This window comes from Camelus bactrianus, chromosome 2 (genome assembly GCF_048773025.1).
Source record: "Camelus bactrianus isolate YW-2024 breed Bactrian camel chromosome 2, ASM4877302v1, whole genome shotgun sequence".
NCBI classification, from domain to species: Eukaryota; Metazoa; Chordata; class Mammalia; order Artiodactyla; family Camelidae; genus Camelus; species Camelus bactrianus.
In genome coordinates this window covers 19903047-19926068 of record NC_133540.1, presented here as the reverse complement: position 1 = coordinate 19926068, position 23022 = coordinate 19903047, and the positions used below count along the sequence as shown (strand labels likewise).

Here is a 23022-nt window from a genome sequence, read left to right as displayed (position 1 = left end):
AATTAGACATGGGATCCAATGTGCTCATGAAACAAGCCTGAACTGCAAGTCCCCTTTCTTCTGGAACAGCAGCTTTCCGAACACTGGGTCCCCTGTCCGGAAGTTAGGACAAGCTGTGACTTGACTAGCTGACAGTGGCTGGTTGTCAGGAAAAGGCCACCCCGGGCTCCTCTGCCATTCTGGGAATTGTCCACAGATTGGTACAACAGACCTCGCAGAGCAATGGTGAGGAAGTCACCAACCTCGGTTCTCTCCAAGATGCATAAATTTTAAATCACATTCACTATAGTGTTATTTGTAAGAAAAAGTATCGAAAATTTACCCTTTACAATTATTAACTGAATTGTGGGAAGTTCAAACAACTGAACATTAAACAGACATCAAAATGCATAAAGACGAAGCCTTTACAAAGAGGTTTTGACGTTACAAGGCAAGCGTATGTATACATATTCTTTAATTGAAAGGGCAAGATATTAAACCATTTATAAAGCACGCTCTTAAGTATGCAGAACACATACACATAGGACTAGACTGGAAAAAGCCCAGAGTATTCAAGAATGATGATCTTGGACGAGAGACTTCAGGTGGTATGTTTCCTTCTCTGTATTGCTGATGATTTTTAAAAATATCTTATTTATTTATTTTTTATTTTGTTTCGGGGGGAGGTAACTAGTTTTGTTTGTTTGTTTGTTTGTTTATTTATTTATTTTTAGAGGAGGTACTGGGGATTGAATCCAGGACCTCTTGTGTGCTAAACACGCACTCTACCACTGAGCTGTACCCTCCCCCTTGCTGATCATTTATATAGCAATTATCATTGCTTTTTACATTAAAATTATACGTAATTTTTAAAACATGCTGATGCTTGAATATTATTTGCCTATACCCACTCCCAAGTTCAGAAACAGAGGCAGAGCCTCCAGGAAGAGAACAGAGGGTAGGTCCTGTGTGGGAAGAACAGGACAGTGGGCAGCGTTCCCTCTCTGCTCCTCAAGGACACAAGCCCTCGAGCCACAGGGCCCACCCATGGGGGGCGCAGGCCTCCTGGGCAGAATCTGGGGGCACCCCCAGCAGCTGCACCTCTGGGCTCCTCAGCTATGAAAGCAGGTCACCCTCGCACCCACCCCGAAGGGCAGTCATGAAATTACACGACTGGACAGACACAAAGCTTCTTGGACGATGCCTGCGAGCAGACAGCACTCCCTGTCAAAGCCCGAGCTGCTCTCGCATCACCGCATTCCAGGACGACTGTCACCTCCCTCTGTGACGACGCCAGCACCAGGACATCCCGCACCTGCTGCTGCTTAAGGACAACAGACCTGCTTGACGTTCACTCTTGTCTCTCGCCTCTCATCTCTATTGCGTTTCCTCCCTGATCTTTGTTACTTTTTCCTTTTGCTAACTTAAGGTTTTGTTTGTCCTTCTTTCTCTAATTCTTTTAAGTGGTCAATTTACTAAACAGAGACAGACTCACAGACAGAAAACACACCTATGGTTACCAAAGGGGAAAAGAGGGGAGGGACAAACTGGGAGTTTGGGATTAACAGACGCAAACCACTGTATATAAAGCAAATAAACAGCAAGTTTCCACTGCACAGCACAGGGAACTAGATTCAGTATCTTGTAATCATCTAGAATGAGAAAGGATATGAAAATGAATATATACATGTTTAACTGAATCACTACATGGTACACCAGAAACTAACGCAACATTGTAAACCAACTACATTTCAATAAAAAATAAAAAAAGAACCGCCACCACCAAACCGGCAGCAAGGCGCCTCTCCATCGGGGGCCGGCCGACCTGACCTGAGGGGCGCCGAGGACAAGGAGGCCTGGCCCCGCGCTGCACCCCGGCCTTCCTCACTGCCGCCCGGGCCCAGCCCGGCCCCCTGGGCGTCCCCTAGAACAACAGAAACCACCTCTCCCGGCTCACTCGCTCTTCCTACAGAAACGCGTGCACATCTTCAGAGCACTGTCCTACCACGTCCCTGGCCCGTTCAGGAGGACTCATCAGGGCTATACTTTCACATTCTGATGAGAGTGAGGTTACAGGAGGTGGGGCAGGAGGGGCGCAGGCCACCACACTTTAATTAATGTAGTCAATTTAAAAAAAATACTTATCTAGTAATTTTAAATAAAGATATGAAATCAGTTAAGATTTTAAAAAGCCTTTAATCAAAATAAACATACTTAACTGTGAAAAGCGCACATTTGGGGGAGAACAACTGAAACTGGGGGTCTCTGGAGCACCAGGACCCCTGCAGAGGCAGCCAGGCCAGTGCACGGCGCCCCGCCCCGCCCACCAGACCCAGTCTGCAGGGTCTGGAGAAAAGACCCAGGCATCAGGGTCAAGCGTGCCAACGCTGGGGACGAGGGCCCTCCGTAGCAGTCAGCACAGGGGATCCGAGTCCCGGGGAGGGCAGCCCCGATGGCTGGAGGGGGCCCTGCACACGGCCTGGCAGCAGACAGACAGGCGGCCGCCCGCCCCGCTCCTGGCTCCCGGCTCCAAGTCCCCTGGCCCCAGGGACCGCTCCCTGCCTCTCTGCAGACTAGAGTGAAGCCCGTCACAGACGCAGGTCTATTCCTGACCAACGCACGGGCGCTCCCTGACCTGGTGTGGTCATGTCACATGTGCAAAATACAAAGAAGTAAACGGAGAGACTCAGTCCCCCCACCTTTCCTCTGTCCTCCCCCTTAAGAGGCTGGAACTGGGGCTACAACATTCAACAGTCCTTTCTTAAAGATCTCCATGCCAGCAGCTGAGGTGCGGCCCCGCTCTGTCAGAAGAGGAGAGAGGCAGAGAGAGGAATTCCACAGAAGGACGGCCAGCTTCGTGGAAGAGGGACCACAGAAACGTGTGTACAGTACCTGCTGCGTGGAAGAAACATTGACTCCTTAATGAACACGGAACCAGAGAGTAGGATATACCAGCAGGTCCCAATATCATCAGGGCTGAAAGAAAAGACAATAAAATTAGGCGGTTATCTCTAATGAAAAAAATAAAAATTAAAAACATACATAGCACCAAGTATAGTACCCATGCTATTCCTAGAATCCTGAAAAACAATGAATGGCATAACACAGGCACATAAAATATCATTATTTAGCTATTGGAGTCCGTTTTTTAATACCCAAATAAGCTAAATGTATTTATCAGCATACTTAAACGTTTTAAATGTTCCTCAGACCTATAGCACTTTATTTTGTTTTTCATAAGTTTTATTTTTTCATCTAATCTTTTCAGTCTGAAAAGACTTTCCCTTGCTTCATAAAACAAAAAACACAAAGAGGCCAACAGTGAGACTCAGCTCCCCCGCTTTCCCTGTCCACCACGCTCCCACGTCCCTGCACCAGATGTGCTGGAATTCTTTCAGAATTTCCTTACACACACGTACACAAAAATTGGCCCATTCTTATGCCCTCCTCCACCTTTTTTTCCATTTTACAGCACAGACAGCATGCTGTACAGTGTTCTTCCCTTTGTGCTCTTAGAGGCCTTCTCATCAGAAGATGGCTTTCTTGTTCAGTCCAGACATGCCTTGCTGGACTGAAGCAGCCCCCTCCTGCTGCCATTTCAGTGGGTTTAATGTATGCAGTTAAAAGAAAATTCAGACTGTAATGAGTGATCTCGTACCTCCAGCAGTAACTGTGATGAGTAACCAGAAGTCCAGCTGGGGGGTGAAAGGCCACACCCTCGTGACCCTGATAAACACAGTCAGGGGTCCTCCCCAGGCGGTGCACCCCAGAGGCTCCTGGCCTCCCGCAGCCCTCCTGGGGGAGTCTGCCTATTTGTCTAACAAACGTTTAACACCTCACAGTGAGGGCTGTTCCAGGTGACCTTAGGACACCTCACAAAACAACAACAACAAAGATCCCTGACCTCATGGAGCTTATATCCTGGGGGGACAATACACACAACAGACAATAAAAAAAAATACATCAGTAAATTACAAGTCCATGCTCTGGGGCGTAAATTAGTGGAGGGCAAGGAAAACAGGGGTGGGCGATACAATTTTAAATGCATGGTCAGGACGAGTCTCACTGAAAGAAGAGCCTGTCTGAGCAGAGGAGTGGGGCCCCTGGCCCGGGGCAGGGGGGTGAGTGCAGGGGCCCAGGCGGGCGGCGCTGGGCAGGGCGGCCAGGGAGCGGCTGGAGACTGGCTGTCATGACCTTCACACACCTAGGATTGACACTGAGATCTAAGCCTGTCTGGTGGTTGTCCGGCTTCCACATACATGCACATGAGCCGGGACGCTCCCTTCAAGTGCCTGTCCCAGGCTCTACCCATCCCACCCGGCCCCAGTGTCTGACCACTGCTGGGAGAGCCGTCACAGCGCCTTTAAACAAATATCCCCGGTCGTTCTTATCCCTGCACTTGTCAGGCTGAACAACCTTGAGAAAAACTATCTCGGGATCAAGCCCAAATGAGAACAAAAGGCAGGGAAAAGTGACAGCCCTGTCACTGCCCATGTCACGAGTTTTGTGGGTCTTATTCACCAATATTACTTTAATTTTTCTCAAATAGTTGTTTTATGTCATTCAACTATGCGCTAAGGAGTCCCGTCAAGGGCTGCTGAGATGCCTAAAGCTAGGAATCTTGGGATGACCATGACTGAGCATGTCCTGGTAACCGAGTCTTCCAGCACCAGTAACAGGCAGAGGGAAAACCCTGAAGACGACAGAGGCGCGTGCAGGAAGGAAGACCTCTGCAGGTCCCTCCATCACCCGGCCAGACGCTCAGAGAAGCCCTGCAACTTCCAGATGGAGTTGGAGAGAGAGAGCCACAAGGGCAGGCCGGGTCCCAGCCCCCACGCTGCACCCCGCCACCGGGAAGCCACGGAGCCCTGCCTGCGACAAGCACTGAGGAAAGGGAAGACAGCCAAGCAAAACAAAACAAAACGAGACAGGCCAGCAAAAAACGATCAGCTCGCCTTCAGTGAGACCTGAGAGAAGGACCCGGAGCAGTCGTGCTGGACCGGCCCCTCCTCCAGGCCCACTGGGATGGCAGGTCTGGAATGGGATGGGGGTGGGGGCACACCCCCCACCCCACTCTTTCCCACCTTACCTCCTGCTGCCCTCAGTACAAGCCCCGCTGCTGTGGGGGGCTCCTGTCTGTGACCCGCCGCCTGGTCCTCTTCACCTCCTAAGTCAGCCTTCCTCTGCGGGATCTCATTCATTCCAGGATGCATTCCCCACCCACTTGTCCTATGTTGTCCTTCCCTACCTCAGTCCCACTCCCAAGCTCCCTGTTCCCCACCTTCCCCCACTGGAGCTCCTTCAGGCATCGTGGACACAGGGCAGGTTGTCAGTCGGCGTTTACTCAGGTAAATGAGACCAGGACCTGCTTCCTCTTGTGACCCAGGTTCCCTGGGAGGAGGAAGCCCAGCCCCTCGGTGCAGCCCCCAGGAGAAGTAGGATGGAGCCAGGCAGAGAGCACGGGCTTGGGGACACACATCCTGCCCCAGCCACCATCATCCCGGCAAAGGGAGCTTTGGGGTCCAGCTCCACAGCTGCACATGGGGATATCAGGCCTCCTTCACAACTTTGATCTAATGAAACAATATCCATCAAGGCCCTTGCAAAACAAGCGCATAAAAAACAAAGGCTCTCCTCCTCCCTTTTCCTCCCTGCAGGAACCAACCTACGACCTCACTTTATGCTCCCGACCCAACACAGCCGAGGTGACAACTGTCATGCTGTCCAGCCATACTGTGCTCTCCCCTCCCCTGTGCCTCAGGACCTTTGAACAAACCCGCTGGCCCAGTCTCACGGAGTGCCTTTGCCTAGTAAACGCATTACTCACCCTTTGAAGCCCAGGTCAACTACTACTTCCTCTGAGAAACGATTTAACATCTTCTCAATAAAGTGAGTCATCCTCCTCCTGGGTCCCCAGGGCACTCTGTACTTGGTCCCATGACGCAGCTGCCAGGGTGTTGTAATCACTTCAGAAGTTGTCCCCCATTAGCTTTCAAACTCTTCTAACTCATCAGAATCTCTCATACACACACCATATAACGCTCGACTGGCACTCAGATATTTCATCAATAAATGAACTAACAGTTGATTATACACCAACTCGGAGACAGTATTAAAGTGTCTGAAAGTCAAAGACGTGAGCTTCAACTTAGCAGGAACTGGGAAAATGAAGCCGGGCTCGGCGACTGTCCCGAGCAATACCCTGGATGCCCACGGGGTGGCGGTGTCTGCACGCTGAAGCGCTGCAGGTCCGCCACATTCCGGCTCAGAGGGGAGGGGGCTCACACGTGGGACCACGCTGGGTCGGCAAGGGGGCTGGGAGAGTAAATCCAAGGAGACAGGTTAAACCAGTACCGGTGATCATTAGACGGCAAAGAAATGACCTGGGGGAAAGCTATTTCATTCAGTTGTTGATACACTGAAAACTCCAAGGCTGCAGGAAGGGGCAGGAAGGGGCAGGAGGGAGCAGGAGAAAGGCTGTCACAGAAGCCGAGGGGCAGCGGCTGCGGACACGCGCACTGACCCCGCGGACACCGGGCTGAAAGCCCGCCCGCCGCCAGCCGCCCGCGGACCCCTCACCGAGGTCTGTGCATTTGTGTTTGGGGAGGAAGGTGTCAACCAAGGGAACTGCAGGGATGGTACCCAGACAACGACAAACCATCCGGGACCAGAGGTCCGGGCACGGAGGGGCCGGTCCGGGAAGGGACCCCTCCCGCGGGCGCGGACGGAGGGCGGCGGGTGGGGCGCGGGGCCCGTCCGCGCCGCATGCTGACGGCAGTACCCGGGATCCCACGCGGATGCGCAGACGGCTCCGCGAACACGAGTGGGCGCTGGGGCAGGAAGGTCCGGAAACGGGAGAGGAAGCCGCGCAAGGGGAGGGGGGAGGTCAGGTACGACGGAACACCGGCTTTTCCGGCGTGTTCGGAAGAGAGGCTGCCTTCTCCCGCCCAGGATGCTCGCCGTGCGCACCCGGGGAGCGGGACTGCTGGCTCCACGTCTGGACCTAGGACACCAGAACGGGAAGTAAGTGAAGGCCATCAAAGTCCCAGTAAGTAGGCGGAGACGGCCAGCGAGGAACCCCGGAGGGCCAAGCACCGGTGACCTGGCTAGAAACACACCTGTCCTTTCCCTCCGTCTGCGGTCCCGGCAGCCTCACCCAAGGAGAACGCCGGGAAGCAGGGGTCTCCCCGAATCTTCTGCGTCTCCACCCACCGCGTTCCGGGGGCTCCCCTCCCAGGCAGGCCTCTCCTAGCCGGAGCCCCTGCTCCAGTCCAGGGCCGCGGTCCCCGCCCCCGTGCTGTTACTACACACTTCCGACCCGCGCAGACGCCTACTCTCAAGTACACGACTATGCCAACAGCCAAGTAGGAATAACTTTACAGGTGACCCTCCACCCTTTCGTGGGAGTCGGCAGCTGGGTCTCCACGTGGACTGGCGAGCCCCTTGGACAGAAACCCGGCCAGCCCTCTGCCCGCGGTAACAGCTCCTGCTGCTGGCTGAGGGGGACTTCCTAGGAACAGAGTGTCCCAGGGCTGAAAACAGAAGTTCCAACAGCCGCCACCTTCCCATATGCAGATGGCTTTCCTCTTTTTCACAAATACATTCCATCACTCCTGTTACTGGATTTATCAAAAAGTTTACTAATTCTTTTCTGCTCCTCTGGTGGGTCTCTAAGCTTTAAGCTCAAAGACAAAATACGTATTATGTATTTTTGTAAGGCCAACGGCACAAAGCGAGCTCCCGGGAAAAGCTACTGCAATGGCGGCCTAGCGCAGGGCCCTAACGATGCCAGGTCAAGGTCGAAAAAAGGCCAGGTGCAGGTGCCAGTTTTACTTGGGCATAAAGTGTGGGACATATTTTAGAAGGAGCTCTACCAAGAGTTAAAGTTTACATTTCTAACCTACAGAACAGCAATACTGCATGAGGAAAGTATACACTTCATAATAATTATTTATACAGAAGTACATAATCAAATTCCCACACGTATGAAAACACATTTTAAAAGTAGAGGGTAACTTTTTTGTTCTAGTTCCTGAAAGTTTTAAATTATAAGGAAGTTACTTCACTTTAATTCTTCAAAACTCTGAAGGAAAAAAAGTGCTAGTTCAACATTAGGTTTTTAAGAAAATTCTGCTCTCTTCTTGATACCAATTCAATTTCAGGGGCTTGAAACCAGCAAATAGGGTAAATCCGTAACATCCATAAGAACCCTGAAAGCTGATGGAAATATTAAGGCTCTTTTAGCTTTATTTTGAAAATATTTTATTTGAAATGTATTAAAATAAAGCATTTTGAAAGTATTTTTATTTTTGAAAAATACTATGTTTTGAAAGTTTGGAGGATTTTTTTTTATTCATAATTCACTTAACAAGCAGAATGAATAATATAAACTACTGAAAACTAGTAAAGACGAAAGTTCTGCAGGCTCCCTGTGCAGTCACTCTTAAATTTATAAAATCCATTTGAAACAGGAAATGAAGGAATAATATCTTGTGAGTTACAAAGTTATTCAATAAACCCTTTTTTTTTTAAAATAGAGGCACTGGGGATTGATCCCAGGACCTCACGCATGCTAAGCACACACTACCGCTGAGCTATACCCTCCCCTAATACTCTTTAGCATAATTCCTCAATGAGTGACTCAGCTGCACTGAGGGCAGAGGCTATGTATCCAAGGGTTTGAAGAACAATTTATCAAATTTATAAGAGCAGCCAAAGTCAACTCTTTTGAAAACTACCAAAATTAATTTACAAATCTGCATCTTTCAGAGTTACACACTGCAATTTCACTTTCACGACAAACCTCTTTTCATCTAGAGAAAACTGGCGTCCAGAAATGCTAAGGAAAACTTGCAGCTGTCAGATACCAAATTCAAACCAAATCTGCCCAGCCCAGCGACAAGGGCCCCGGGCCAGTTCACCTTGAGCCAGTCACCAGAAAGCACAGGAAGTAGTAAGTCTTATCTGTTGACAACGCATTACTTTAAACAGCTATATTTAAGAGGAGTTAGAGGTTTTTATTTGCTAAGTAGTTTCACGGAAAATCGACACAAAGAACCTCACACCGAAGGTGCAGTCCGCTGTTTTATCAGGAAGTTAGACCATCATGAAGGCCGTGATCTGCTCACCTAGCAAAGGAGGAGCTCCCTTTGAAATAAGCACAAAAAAATAACAGAGAAGACCAGGTGCACGTTCCTGTGCCAACGTCATGACAAATGTAAATCTGAAACGCAAACACAGTCCCGGCCCAGGTGGGGTTTAGAGACTAAATACGGTTTTAAATCCCTTTATTTAACTACTCTTGTATTCGCCATGAAAAGAAAACATTTTCATTCAAAGACTTACAGTAAATATACAAGTATCATTATTGCCAAGAACCCCTGAAGTATCACCATAGGAGCACAAAGCAGCCTTCTGAAGTCAGTCTGCTTGTGGGTATGTGTGCGCACGGGTATGTGTTTGAATTTTCATGCTTCCATACAGGACACGTGGCTGAACATCCTTAACCTGCAAGTCTGTGCGAAGGCTAAGCCTTTACAGATACCACTCTTCCGAGTCAGTGAAAACCTCAGGATTTGCCTTTTCCTTATACACAGACCCAAGGAAAGTTACGGAAACCGGACAAGAAGGACATTTCAAACAGTGGTAACACCCTGCTGGGGAAGAAAGGAAAAGAGGTTTGAGATACTTTCTTAAGCAACCTAGGTGATAGATGAGCACTTTTGTAAGAATGTTCTAACAAGGTGTGTGTGGGAGGTGCGGGTGGGAAGGAAAAATAAAGAATAAATAAATGTTATAACGAGACTTTAGTGTAAAATAAAATAAAAGTTTGGCCCCATCAGGAAGGAGGAAGCAGGACAACCATGGGATGAAAGAGCCAGAGGAAAACTTTGTAAGGATGGGAGACACTGGCAGAGTCACTATGTGAGGGAAAGGGGACAGGACATGGGAGAGGAGTAACACCGTGGAAGGGGCAGCTCTTTCCCCAGGAGGAGGAGGAGGCACCGGAGGGAAGCGTGGCCACAGGAAACCCGGGGAGTCTGAGAACCGAAGCAAAGTGGGGCAAGGCCGCTGGAGGAGGGGAGCATGGAGGGAGGCATAGAGGCGGGTCGCCCAGCAGAGAAGTGAGGACCGGGGACAGCTGTTATGCACAGGAAATCAAAGTCCCCGAGTGAGAAGCCCACCAGGCAGAGTGGGTGCTGCAGTGGGGCCTGGGGGCCACAGGTCGAAGGATGGAAACGAAAGGCCTGAGGAGGCTCAACAGACCTCAGTGTGGCTTTTTAAAATAAAGGAGCTACCTCCTGTCCTGCAGGGATGGGAGATAAGCCCCTTAACCAAGTGCTATGGAAACTGTTCCAGAACCAAAGCATCCCGCCCCACACATGTGTGGGGAACGGGCTGCGGTTCAGCCGGACACGTACTATAGTGTAGCTGCATGTGCGTGTGTGTGTGTGTGCACGCTCTAAAACCACAAGTCCAGTGGTTGAATTTCTGACCCAAAGGTTTCCAGCACTTTAAATGCAACTATAGATGAAACTGAAATGGTGAGGATGGCTGGCCATTTAAGAAAAAGTAAAGAGAAAGGACAGACCTGTTAACCTCATTGCTTAAATTCTTGAAGAAAGAGCTCTCTGAATTAAAGTCCCTCTGGTTTGAAATGTCTATTATTCCACTTAGAACTTCCCAGCCAGCAACGCCCCTCCGCGAAGCAGACAACAAATGAAAGGCAGGCAGAGGTGCCTGGTGCTCTCCACGGTGTAAAATAAAGTTCAACTGATTTTATCTAACTCTCCAGTGTCAACAAATTCTAGGTTCTACATAGGCAATTCCAAACTCGAAAAAGTCAATTCTCTCAGAACCACATCTCTTCCTGGATCCCAATACAATTTAAAATGGCATTCTGTCATCCTGTGTAGGTTGAAACAGTAACACTGTGGGAGTTACAGTCACTGCCCTAACTCCTTTTAAAAAAAAAAAAAAACGTTTCAAGCAGCTAGAAAAACTGGGAGAACAAAACGTAAATTACCAAAACAATGGATATGCACTGGCAGTGATGTGGGCAGCAGACATGTCTGTCCCTCAGCCTCACAGCTGCACGGAGGGGCGGGCGCTGTGACCACTGCTTCCATTTTACAGGTGAGAAAAACGAGGTGCAGAGGTGGATCAAAGGAGAATTATATTCACCTGGTGCAACTGTTAAAATCACAGGCTTAGAAGTCACCAGCACACAACACAACAAGGAAAATGAATACTCATCTCTGGGCCGTAAAACCAAATTCTGAAGGTCTTTGATTTTCCGACTGCACTGCGTTCTCTGAGCTCCATGGAGGACAGGAATAGACTGGCCATCTCCCCCAGGCGGTAACAACAACAGGTCCCCAGAGAGGGGTGGTGCTACTCCGCCATCACAGATTCATACCCACCGCAAACACAAGCCGTGTCTGATTTTTCGGAAGTACACTCACACAGACTGCTAAGAGCAGAGACGTGTCTGTTCAAGGATCACGGAGGAAGACTCTTCAATTAGCCTTCAACACAAGATTGGCCAAAGACTGGGAATCTGATTAAGTGAATCTATGATCCGTCTCTGGAAACTTCTGGTCTTACGAAACCACCATCTACGTGAAACGTAGACGTTTCACGGCTTACTGACATGGCCACCTAACTCTGATTAGTCACCAATGAGCAATTACTACAGTCAAGTCTAACTGCGGGCTGCAGCCTGATGCGTTCGATTTAGTATTAGCCAAGACATGTGAGCAATGCTGATGATGCAAAGCTCACATTCACTGCCTGACTTCTAAAAAAAAAAAAAAAAAAGGAAGAAGAAAGCAGGTATATTTAAAACACTGCAATTGAACTTCCATTTACATGAATAATAAATGGTCGTTGTTAGGAAGCTGGGAAGATGCAGGAAGAACAGCTGAGGGGCTTCAGTTGCCACCAGCAGCCCTCGGGAAGGCCGGCCCCATGGGAGAGGCGGTCCTTACCCCGTCAGCACACAGCATCCTTTTTAATGGCATGAAGGCGGCTGGGAAATGCTGGGGATTGGGTAACAGCAAGGGCTGCAGAACTACAACATCTGGGCCCAAACCCAGACCCCGCTTTGAGCAGAGAGACCCTGGGTCAGTTCCTCATCCTCTCCGAGCCTCAGTGCCTTCACCTGCAAAACGGGGTGATGGTAACATCTACCACCAAGACAGCCACAAGGGGTGAGGAGATCAAGGCACAGGAGGCACGGATTCGAGTATGGGACGGAGGGCGTGCTTGTTAAGTGCCTGCTGGTACCTCTTCACCACCACCCCAAACCATGATTCAGGGGGAAGGGACAAAATAATACAAAGCTGATGCCTGCTGGCACTCGACTGCTAAAGTAAATGTCTGCAATATTCTCCGGAGATTTCCCACCCTGCCATCAGTACACCCATTCCACTGATGGCTTTTCATTGCTCCTAAAACAGAAGATTCCAAGTTATTTACATCTTCATTCCTTCAAGAATAAATACGTCAAGTGCATTTGGCCTTGGTTCTCTCATTACCAGTTATGTCTTGGTTATTTACAATTCTTCCACATTTGATGTATGTTTTCTAAGCCCCAGAAGATTACTTACAACCGCCTGCTAAACAGCCAAAGAATCATCCTAGCTCAGATCCACCCACGTCTTCTGCTAAAGTCCATCCTGACCCAGCCCCGTTCCTCCACCTCTGCCCAGTTGCAGCGTGGCAACCTCGGACTCCTGCAGACCCCCCCAGACCTCCCTGCCCATCCCCTCCACCTAACCCACACTCTGTGCTCCAGGAAGACCATCTTTTGAGGGACAAGGGGGGCTCGGAGGCATCTGATCCATCATTTTGCTCCTTGAAAATGGACCACCCAGCTACAGATTAAGAGACTTAAGATATCAACCAATGAACAAAGTGTGCCAAAAATGTTCTGAGGCAAGGAAATGGGAATACTTTCATGATATTAAAGAGTTACTAAGTTTGTGATAAGGCCTTTCTCTTTTACAGATAAGACACCTAGTGTAGCAAGTCAGGGTGAAGGGAGGCATCTGGATTTCCCGCGCGGTAACCCGTCTGCTGGAGGCCGGGAGCTGGGTAAGAGGCGAGCCAGCACCGGCCGTCCGCGGACAGTGCTGGCAGCGGGTGCATGGGGCAGGGAACTGTTAGTCAGCCGTCCCAATGCTGCCAACACCCGGAAACTTCCATAATCAAATGTAATGCAAGAGGGAAGCTACTCATTTCCAGCTGCCTACAAGACTCGAGAATGACTTCTGAACGACACACTCACAAGCAAGTGTGACAGTCGCCTGCCCCCTTCCCCGGCCCACACACCACCCGCTGCTCATGCCAAACCTGCCAGAACGTTCACAGCACCAGGCCAGGCCCCTTCACCTCCTGAGTCCCAGCACACGGTCCCTCCTGCCCGGGCGGTCTCTCTAGGCCCCCAGACACACTCTGAGCCCTGGTTCAAAGGGCCTCATCTCCGAGACCCTCCCCATCTTCCTGAAGCCCCCCTGCACTCACCCCTGACCCCAACCCCCAGTTATTCTGGTTCCTTAGCATTTCTTCTTCTTCTGGTTTTCCTTTTTTTTTTTTTTTCCCTATTTCTACCCCCACCACAAAGGATTAGAGCCTCCTTAAAGGCAGAAGCTGTTTTTTATTTTTTTCAATAAATATTCCCTATAATTTGCACGGAAAGCAGTAATTACTTAGTAAGTGCTTTGAAAACCAGGAAGGAAAGTCAACAGAACAACAGTCACTCACGGCAAACAGCAGTGACCACACAGAGGCCCAGCAGATCACAGCGCCCACGCCCTCAGCACACCAGCGCTCACCTGCTGAGCGCTCACTGAGTTCTTTAAAAAGTCAGCTGTCATTTTTTCAAGGCGTACGTTACACACCTTGAAAGAAATAGCATCATCGTTTAAAGAAGAAACTACACCCAAAGAGACGCGGGCAGCTTATTTGCCTGTTTCTAAAAGAGAGACGAGCTGACACAGGACACTGACGCTATCATTACGTCTCATCTGGCGTGGTCGTGAGAACATGTATTCTGTCCTGTTAGAAAGACTATGCACTATTTCTCATTCCACGATGATAAAAGTCAAAATGCCCCATCATGTGAAACAGCATCTCGGAACCACACATCAGGGAGACACAGGTACAGACGAGAACTTATCAGCCAAGGCCTGTAAACTCTCCCTTTGTGACGGCAAGCAGCCGAGATGCTTCCCAGCCCTGAATTAGGAAATAAACGTTAATGCAGAATTAAGGCATTGCTGACGTGGCCAGCTGTTCCTAAAGCTTCTCTGTACTTTGAGGAAATCATTTAGTTGCTGCACCACACAATGTACAAAAAGGAAGAAGCACCTACTAGTACAAAACTTCATTTGCTTCGTGTCTTTCGTATCTCACAGTTTCACACATCAATCTGTAAAACAAAAAATAGACATGAGGTCAACATCTGTCATGAAAAAACAGACAAACAGTTTACGAGTGTAAATGAGACATGCCGTAGAAAGTGAAGATAAACTTATATGAATAGTCACAATCATTTATTAGCCTCAAGACAAGTATTTCTGGTGCCTCAGTTAACAAAATAAAATAAAATCTGGTAAATTTTATGCTAACAAAGAAACATTTTGTTGGATGTCAACTTCACCATGTTTATTTTATAGGGAACAAAATTGTATGTGTTTTATATTTTGTAAATGACATGTGGAAAAATTAATGTTCTCCAAGGTAAACAGAAAATGAGAAGGAACCTAAAAATTAGAAAGGAAAACCTATTCATTTAAAAAGTGGTAACGTCATTCGCAGGTCAACACTGATGTGACTTAACAGCATGGAATTTCAGACAAAAGTAGGCTTGTATTAAAGGCAGCACTGGTATGGCTGACGACCAAACGGAGGCATTCCAACTTAAAGATGTCATTTCAGCTGATTCACCCCTGAGGGAAAAAATCATGAAAGTTACGGAAAACATGAATGAATGTTTAAATATTTAAAATTATCTCAAAAACAGCATCTTCCAAAAGCATCCAATTATAAGCCCAAGTAAAATTTCCCAAAAGCACAGACACGCCAAAGAGGAAATAACCCTTCCTTCTCATGGAGGCACTAGTAAATGGAAGAGGCGGCTGCAGAAGTGGTGGTTTCAACAGCACCTCCATCCTGGTCAGCGGGGCTCCAGCCCCCGGCCTGTGACACACTGCTATCAACACGGCCACCTTCCCTCTGTCTGCAAAATCCAACGCGTGCCACACACTGTTGCCTCTTCACTTGAAGACAACACTCTGGCCCTGCTCTTCTCATCCCACCTTAGAGACCCCCCTTATCCTCTCAGTCCCGTCCTGGACACATACCACCTGAATGTCACTAACTCCAGAAGGCAGCAGCAAACCTTAAATCCACATCATCTAGCTTTCTTTCACGGACCGAATCATACTCATTCTTCACAAGAGAGGATGACAGACACAAGTAATGGGTCGAAAAGTCCTGGGTCTTAAATCATGTAGCAGGCTCTGCCTCTTCCCTGGATCTCGTTCCTTCTGCGGTGGACCCTGTGCTCCTGCGAGCACACTGCTCCCCACCAGCCACTTCTCCCTCCCCCCGTATCTCCGCCTGTAACACAGAAACACACCTTGGAATCACCAATTGTCGAGAGGAGGGACACTCCTGACCCTACGTCCCCTCCAGCTACTGCCCACATTCTGCTTTTCCCGGGACAGAAGCTCACCCTTCACAGAGGTCTACATACTCTGTCTCCACTCTCTCACCCTCCTCCTACTCCTCCATCATTTGGGCCTTGAAACTCAAAGAAAAATCTCTAAAAGTTACCAGCGTCCTGTTACCTAAATCTTTTCTGATCTTGTATTAATACCACGTCTCAGCAGCATTCGATGACTTCCTTTTCCTTAGAGCATCACCTTCTCTAAGTCTCCTGGTTTCTAAAGATTACCCGTCTCCAGGGACCATCAGCCCTCTTCCCCTCGGCACCCCATGACCTCACTCAGTCTGTGGTTTTACATTTAATGCATAAACTGATGTCTGCCGAGGCAACGCCCCACCCCTAACCTCTCACCGTGACACCCACTCATCTCAACAACTACTCCTGGCCGTGTAATAGCCAATTCATGTTCAAACGTCCAAGACAGACCTTGAGCTTCTTCCCCAATGATCTGCTTTCCCACAATCAGAATCCAATTGTTTAGACCAGAAACCAACTTGGAGTCAAGTCCCTAACTCCTGCTTTCGTCACATCTCACCCTCCGGCCACTCCTGTTTCCCAAATGCATCCTCCCGACTGACCAAGTGCACCATCTGCCCGTGAAAACCAGCCTGAGTCAGCGACAACTCGCGACAACTCACGACCACCTCTCACCCGGACCATGCACGCAGACACGGAGTCACAGCATCACACCCCTCTACTCTGAATCCCCACTGCCTGCAGTAGGAAATCCCAACTCCCCGTCCTGGACCGCAGAGTCCCGCACTGCCGGCTGCACACAGCATCCTACGCTCGCTCGACCGCGCCGAGCCCGTTCCCACCGCAGAGCCTCCGGGACCCATCGGTGCTGCGAAGACCTTTGCCCAGCTATGCCACTCAGACGGTACCTCCTTTCGACCACAGAGTCGAAGCAGCCCAGCGCCCAGTCTTCCGCTGCCCAGCACGCCAACACACGAGCACAACGACACGGCCTGTCCACCTAGGTCTCGCCCGCCCACGAGGAACCAGCTCCGGGGTGGCGGGCGGCCCCTCTCCCTGCTGCGTCTAGCCGACCGCGGGCATGCCACCAGAACGGGCGACCCCACCAGTGCCTCTCACCAGTGCCGTCAGAAAAGCGTGAAGTCGTCCACATGACGAGGCTCCAAATAAACAGAAAGTACCAAAACGCCTTTTTGTCTTTCAACACTGTTAGGGAACGTTTTATCAAAAGCCTATTGATGTTCCCTGAATTCCTAGAGTATATTCATCATGATCGTGTGTGTGGGCGCGCGCGCGCGCGCGCGTGCGTGCGTGTGTGTGTGTGTGTGTGTGAACATCTGTGAGAGACGGAGTCCAGCCGCTTCTTGTTTCCAGCTCTGAATGGCCCCAAGCAGCTCCTCTGCTCGGCATAGTTTTGGCTTCCACTCCTAACTGGGGTGTTCTCCTCCCCTCTGGTAAATATGCTTCTAATTCACGTGGATTAAGGGAGTAAACATTACAAAAATAATGCTGTATGGAAAAAAAAATAGTTTTTAAGTGAAGATCTGAACATCTTTACAAGGCACAGAGTGTGTGCTCTCAACAGCCACACGGCCGACTGACGGCACATCAGAAACTGCTCAGGATCAGTGCACGGCTTGCACGTGGGGGGCCCCACAGGGCACGGAGCAGGGCTTTCAAAGAAAAAAGCCGTCCCCTCTGCCAAGAAGACCACTGTGCCACTGCCCAGCACTGAATAAACAGACTTTGAAAGTCTAGATTCGGAGCTGCTTTTTTTTTCTAAAATTAGAAAACTGCATTATGTGGAAGTCTTAACTGCTCTCCATTAATCCCAAGGGTAAAACTTCTATTTATAAAATCCAAGGAAAATAACTCATCTAAATAAAATGTATTTTTTCCCAGAAATGGTAGTTATGACAAAGCATTCACCCAAGTCACTGAATTTATCTGCACTTCCTTTCTTGCTATGATTCGCTTTGATACCCTGATCTTCTCCTAAAAAAGGACTTACATTACTTTCGGCTGATGTTTTCCATAAATATGAGACAGAAATGACTTTTCAACACAAGCCAAATAAACGTCCCACAGGAGCCTCCCTGTAAGCTCACGCCCACAACGTTGAAGCGTCTCCAGAACACACTTCTGAAGGTGTGGACACACTAACCTACACTGTGGAAGTAATCAATTATTTCTAACCAAAATTAACCTTTGAAACAGCAGAAAAGTGATGGTTCTAAGGCTGACTGGTGGGCATACGAGACTTCAGTGTATTGTCTCTACCTCTGTAATCTTGAAAATTTGCATAAGATGCATTAAAGTTTTCCTTTTTCTCTTGCGTAGAATTACTATTACCTAAATAGTTTTATAGCCACATATACTATAGACACATTATATAATCAATACACTTAAATTTTGTGCACATGGCAATGACACACATTTGCATATTAATAAATCTGCATTTGCAGATTAACCTCGTTCAGTTAGACAGACAATTGGTGGCACAATTTTTTCTTAAGACAGCTGTCATCAAAAACATAAAATGAAAGACACTTTGAAAATTATTGTTGCTTTAATTTGAGCCATCTTCTAAATTCCCAATGGTGTTGCCCTTTCTAATAAAACTTGCCTGAATTTTTAAACACTTAACCCACAATCTACTTTAATCTAAATTAGTTTCATTAAAAATTTAATCTTAGGAGCATTTAATCCTCTTGACACTTCGTCACTTAACAACTAACAGGAAACTGACATGCTCACAAATTAATTAGTGTTTAAACAGTAAAGGGAAAATACACAGAAAAAGCACCCCTTTCATAATTAGAGCCTGCTGCTATTAAAACTAGCAGGAGCTGGAGGAAATCAACCCTTCCCATGACGTCCTAGTTGGTCTTTATACGTAAATCCATCTTCCCAAGGTCCTTTATTTTCTGTTCCAGTTAGGGTAAAATCACTGCATTATATAAGATGTTTTTGATTTTTTTAATTTAACCCCAGATAACCATAAACAAGGCTGCTGTACCACCGCAGAGTAGAAGTGATGAGATTTTTATGTGTGGACTGTAAAAAAACAACTGTGGTGTAAACTGTGTTTCCCAGAAAAGGGCAGTCAGCCTCACACAATGAACATACTGCACACAGAGATCTAAAACACACCACACTAGTGAGCTGGATCATTCTTTGAAGAGTTAGGAACATTCTGGTTTCTTAAGTATCTGCGCACTAAGAAGTAGATTTGTATTTGCCAGGACGGCAAATAATGCTCCATTTTTTGGTATATTCACCAAGTGGTGTTCCTCACTTTAGGTGGGGAGGGCGAGGGGGAGGGCCAGGGGAGGGGAGAGGTTATCACTATGGCAGAAATGTCAAAAAGTTCTGTGGGTACACCTTATAGGGCCAAGTATGGACACTGGATGAGTCAGTGTTTTTATAACTTATCTTTAATCCTACTTCTAAATGACAATAAATGATCATATAAAATTCTAGCATCCTGTTACTGTTCATCTTTTTTTTTAAATTGAGTTATAGTCAGTTTACAATGTTATATCAATTTCTGGTGTACAGCACAATGTTTCAGTCATACATCAATATACATATATTTGTTCTCATATTCTTTTTCACCATAAGCTACTACAATAGCTTGACTGTATTTCCCTGTGCTATACAGTGTAAACTTGTTTATCTATTCTATATATACCTGTCAGGATCTAAGAATCTCGAACTCCCAGTCTGTCCTTACCCACCCCTCTCCCCCCGGCAACCACAAGTCTGTATTCTATGTCTATGAGTCTGTTTCTGTAATTTTATATTTAAGTTCATTTGCCTTCTTTTATTTTTTCCTTTGATCCCACATATGAGTGTTCATCTTACAGTGGCTCACCTCAGCTGATGCTCCCGCAGGTTCGATAAGGCTTCCATACCATGCAAGTAGGAATACACTATTTCCAGATCCTGTTTGAAAAAAGGACAGAAATAATTAGACTTGTCAGGAAAAGAGACTTCTAAAATAAGTCATTATACTTACAGACCAAATTAAAGGTAGCTTTCTTTAAATACAAGTGGTCTTAGACATTAAAAAGAAAAAACATTAAGGGAAACGCTGAACTGTACAAACATCCATCAGCTACAACTGCCTTTGGGACACACACAAAAGATATTAAAATATGAAATAAATGGGCTCAAACTTATGAAAATAAATTCCTCATAAGTTGTTATCACCTATTTTCTGCCTTTAACATCAAAATGTCACATGTAAAGTTTAACTTTTAAAGTATAAATATTTGCCAATTCCATCATTAAATTATTTCCTTAGTCAAGATAAAAATTAATCCATGCTATCTCATGAACTCTTAAACATGAGCATGAATTCACTTTTTTTTTTTCAATTTTCACCAAATGACATTTCTCATATGTGGAAATATTCAAATTTAAATATCCTCTTTTAAAAATGAGAGACAGGCCTTGTGTTTCTAGATCACATTGCAACGCATAGGAAAAAGACTCAAAGCTATGCGTGAAAGTTTAGAACAGGTTAAAAACTCCCAGTCCTGTTTACACTCATTTATACGACAAGCCAGCAAGGAATCGGTATTTTTTTAAATTAAGGTATAGCTGAGGTACAATAGTATATAAATGTCAGGTGTGCAGGAATTCGTATTTTAAGGCTCCAATAAATGAATATCTAGCAACCTGTGACATCAAGAATTTGAGTAGATATCTACTCCTCCCCCAAATCTTAAGCAAAGTCGAAAACAAACATATTTTACGAAATTTGTAAAATTATCCTCCTCCTTAAAATAACAGCTCTATTGAGATATAATCTACACCTTTTGGGGGGGGGCAGGAGGCCACAGCAGCGCTGAGCCACTGCACACAGCCCACCCCAGCGGTGCACGCGCCCCTCCCACGTCCGCTGGCTTGGCCAGCTGTGCCCTCCTCTCCGGGGTGGGGCTCAGGGCTCCTCTCCCGGGGTGCCAGGGAGGCTAGGACTCAAGACTCATCACCTGTGAAAAATTCAGTGCTTTGCTTTTAGTGTATAATCACCATCACAATCCCTGAACACTTTTACCACCGAAAAACTGCTCCCATCAGCACCCGTTCCTCATCCTTCCTTCCCCCAGCTCCTAGCAACTGTTAGTCAACTTTGTTTCCGTGGATTTGCCTATCCCGGGCATTCTGTGTGAACGGAATCCCACAATGGAATTTACGACCCTTTGTGACTTGCTTCTCTCACTCAGCACAGCATCTTCCAGGTTCGTGTCTCTCGTAGCCTATAACACTTTTCCCCTTCTGCTGCCCAATAACACTCCTTTGCAGAGGTACGCCACATTGTGCTTACCCACCCACCCACAGATGGACATCTGGATTTTTCCTACTTTGGGGCAAGTGTAAATGATGCTGTTACAACTCTCACGCGTGAGTTTCTGTTAGGACAGCCGTTTTCAGTTCTCATAGGTATATACCAGCGGGTGGACTTGCTGCTAACTCTGCGTTTAGCTGTTTAAGGAACTGCCACATTGTTTACTTAAGTGGCTACATCATTTATAACCCCATCAGTGGCGTACGAGAGCTCTAATTTCTCCACACACGTCCTTGCCAGCACTAACATCTGCCTTTTTTTATTTCAGCCTTCCCAGCTTTGCTCCAAGTGGCGTCCAATTGTGGAGCTGCTCTGCATGTCCCTAACGACCAAGGATGCAGACCATTTTTCATCTGCTTATTGGTCATTTATACAACGTCTTTAGGTAAATAGCTATTCAATGCTTTGTTTATTTTTTAATTGGGTTGTCTTTTTATTTTTCCACTTAAAGAATTCTTTATGTATTCTGCATAGAAGGCTCTTTTCAGATGTATCATTGGCAAATATTTCCTCCCATTCCCTGGGCTGTCATTTCACTTTCTTGGATGGTACCCTTTGAAGCACAAAGTTTTTAATTTTGACGAAGCCCAATTTATCTATTTTTCCTGTTTTGTTTATGCAATTAGAGTCACTGTTAAGGAACCATCATGTAATCCAAGGTCACCGAGATTTACTAACATCTTTTCTTAGAAGTGCTTCTTCTATAGCTGCTTCTTCTATTGAGGTCTAGGATTCATTTTGAATTATTTTCCACATAACATAAGGTCAAAGGCCAACTTCATTCTTTTGCATGCGATGTCCAGCTGCCCCATCTCCCTCTGTTGACAATATGAGTGCTCCCCACTGAGCTGCACTCTCGGTGAAAATCAGTTGCCCGTATTGTGGGTGCCGATGTCTGGACCCGCAGATCTACTTTGCTGGTCTGTGCGTCCACCCTCCCGCTAGCCCCACACTGCCTCCTCTGTGCAGCTCTCCAGCAAGCCTGAAATCAAAAACTGTGAGTTCTCCAACCTTCTTCTACTGTTTTGGGTGCCTTGTGTTTCTGTATGAATTTTAGAATCAGCATGTAAATCTCTGCAAACAAGCCAGCTGGGGTTTTAACAAGGGTTGCACTGAACCTGTAGATCAACTCAGGGAGCATGACTGTCATAACAATATTAAGTCTCCCAACCCACGACGTGGGACGTTTTTCCATTTACTTAGACCTTCTTTAATTTCTTTCAGGAATACTCTGTACTTTTCAGTGTACAAGTCTTGCACTGCTTTGGTTAAATTTAATCCTCTCTTTTGATTAAGGGGAAAAAAGTCTATTACCTTGGGAATACCTTTGAGAACAAGCCAAACTAGACGTGCAATTAGATTTCATATACTAAGGGCACAGATCAGGGACAATGACTCACAGAATAACTATGTAAGGAATCTGAGACCTTTCTAAGAAGGTACCAAGAGGGTTTTCAGCCTAAAATATTTTACTGTACCCCTTAAACAATACTATGATGTGTTAAGGGGGGGAGGACCTCATTTATAATTCTCAAGTGTCCCAATTTAAAATCTATCAATACCAGAAATTTAAAGTGTCACCCTCTGATGGTCAACTTTCAAATAAACTGACAGCCTTTAATTCTATTCATCTGTAGTCTTTGTTATTTCCCACAGACCTTTCAAAAACTACTTTAAGACTGAAATCTAAAACTAGACCTAGAAATTCAATACAAATCAGAAAGCTAAACAAAACCTTTCCCACCACCTAATTATCAACGTGTGCACTCCTGAAGCTAATAGATCTTTAGAAGCAATCATACTCCAATTATAATATTCTACTTGCAGGCAAAGAAAGCCAATAAAAAATGTGCTACTTAATGAGAAATGTTCTTTAATACTTTGTAATGGAAGGTCCTTCTGAGTAATCCTAAAGTTCACATTCCATTTTAGATACTATAAATGTGTGTAGTTTCTTGCAGTCATTAAATGGTGA

The 23022-nt window shown here is 46.8% G+C and overlaps 1 protein-coding gene across 6 annotated transcripts in view; it reads right to left on the bottom strand.

Annotated features, from left to right (window-relative positions):
• Positions 1-23022, bottom strand: part of RAPGEF2 (Rap guanine nucleotide exchange factor 2) — a 219811-nt gene that overhangs the window by 135721 nt on the left and 61068 nt on the right. For all 6 annotated transcript variants that reach the window (XM_074376793.1, XM_074376734.1, XM_074376744.1 and 3 more), the window contains exons 2-4: positions 19569-19639; positions 14357-14413; positions 2872-2955 (exon numbers count right to left, since the gene is read on the bottom strand). In XM_074376793.1, the coding sequence (XP_074232894.1) occupies positions 2872-2955; positions 14357-14413; positions 19569-19639 (212 nt within the window). The remainder of the gene's footprint in view (positions 1-2871; positions 2956-14356; positions 14414-19568; positions 19640-23022) is intronic.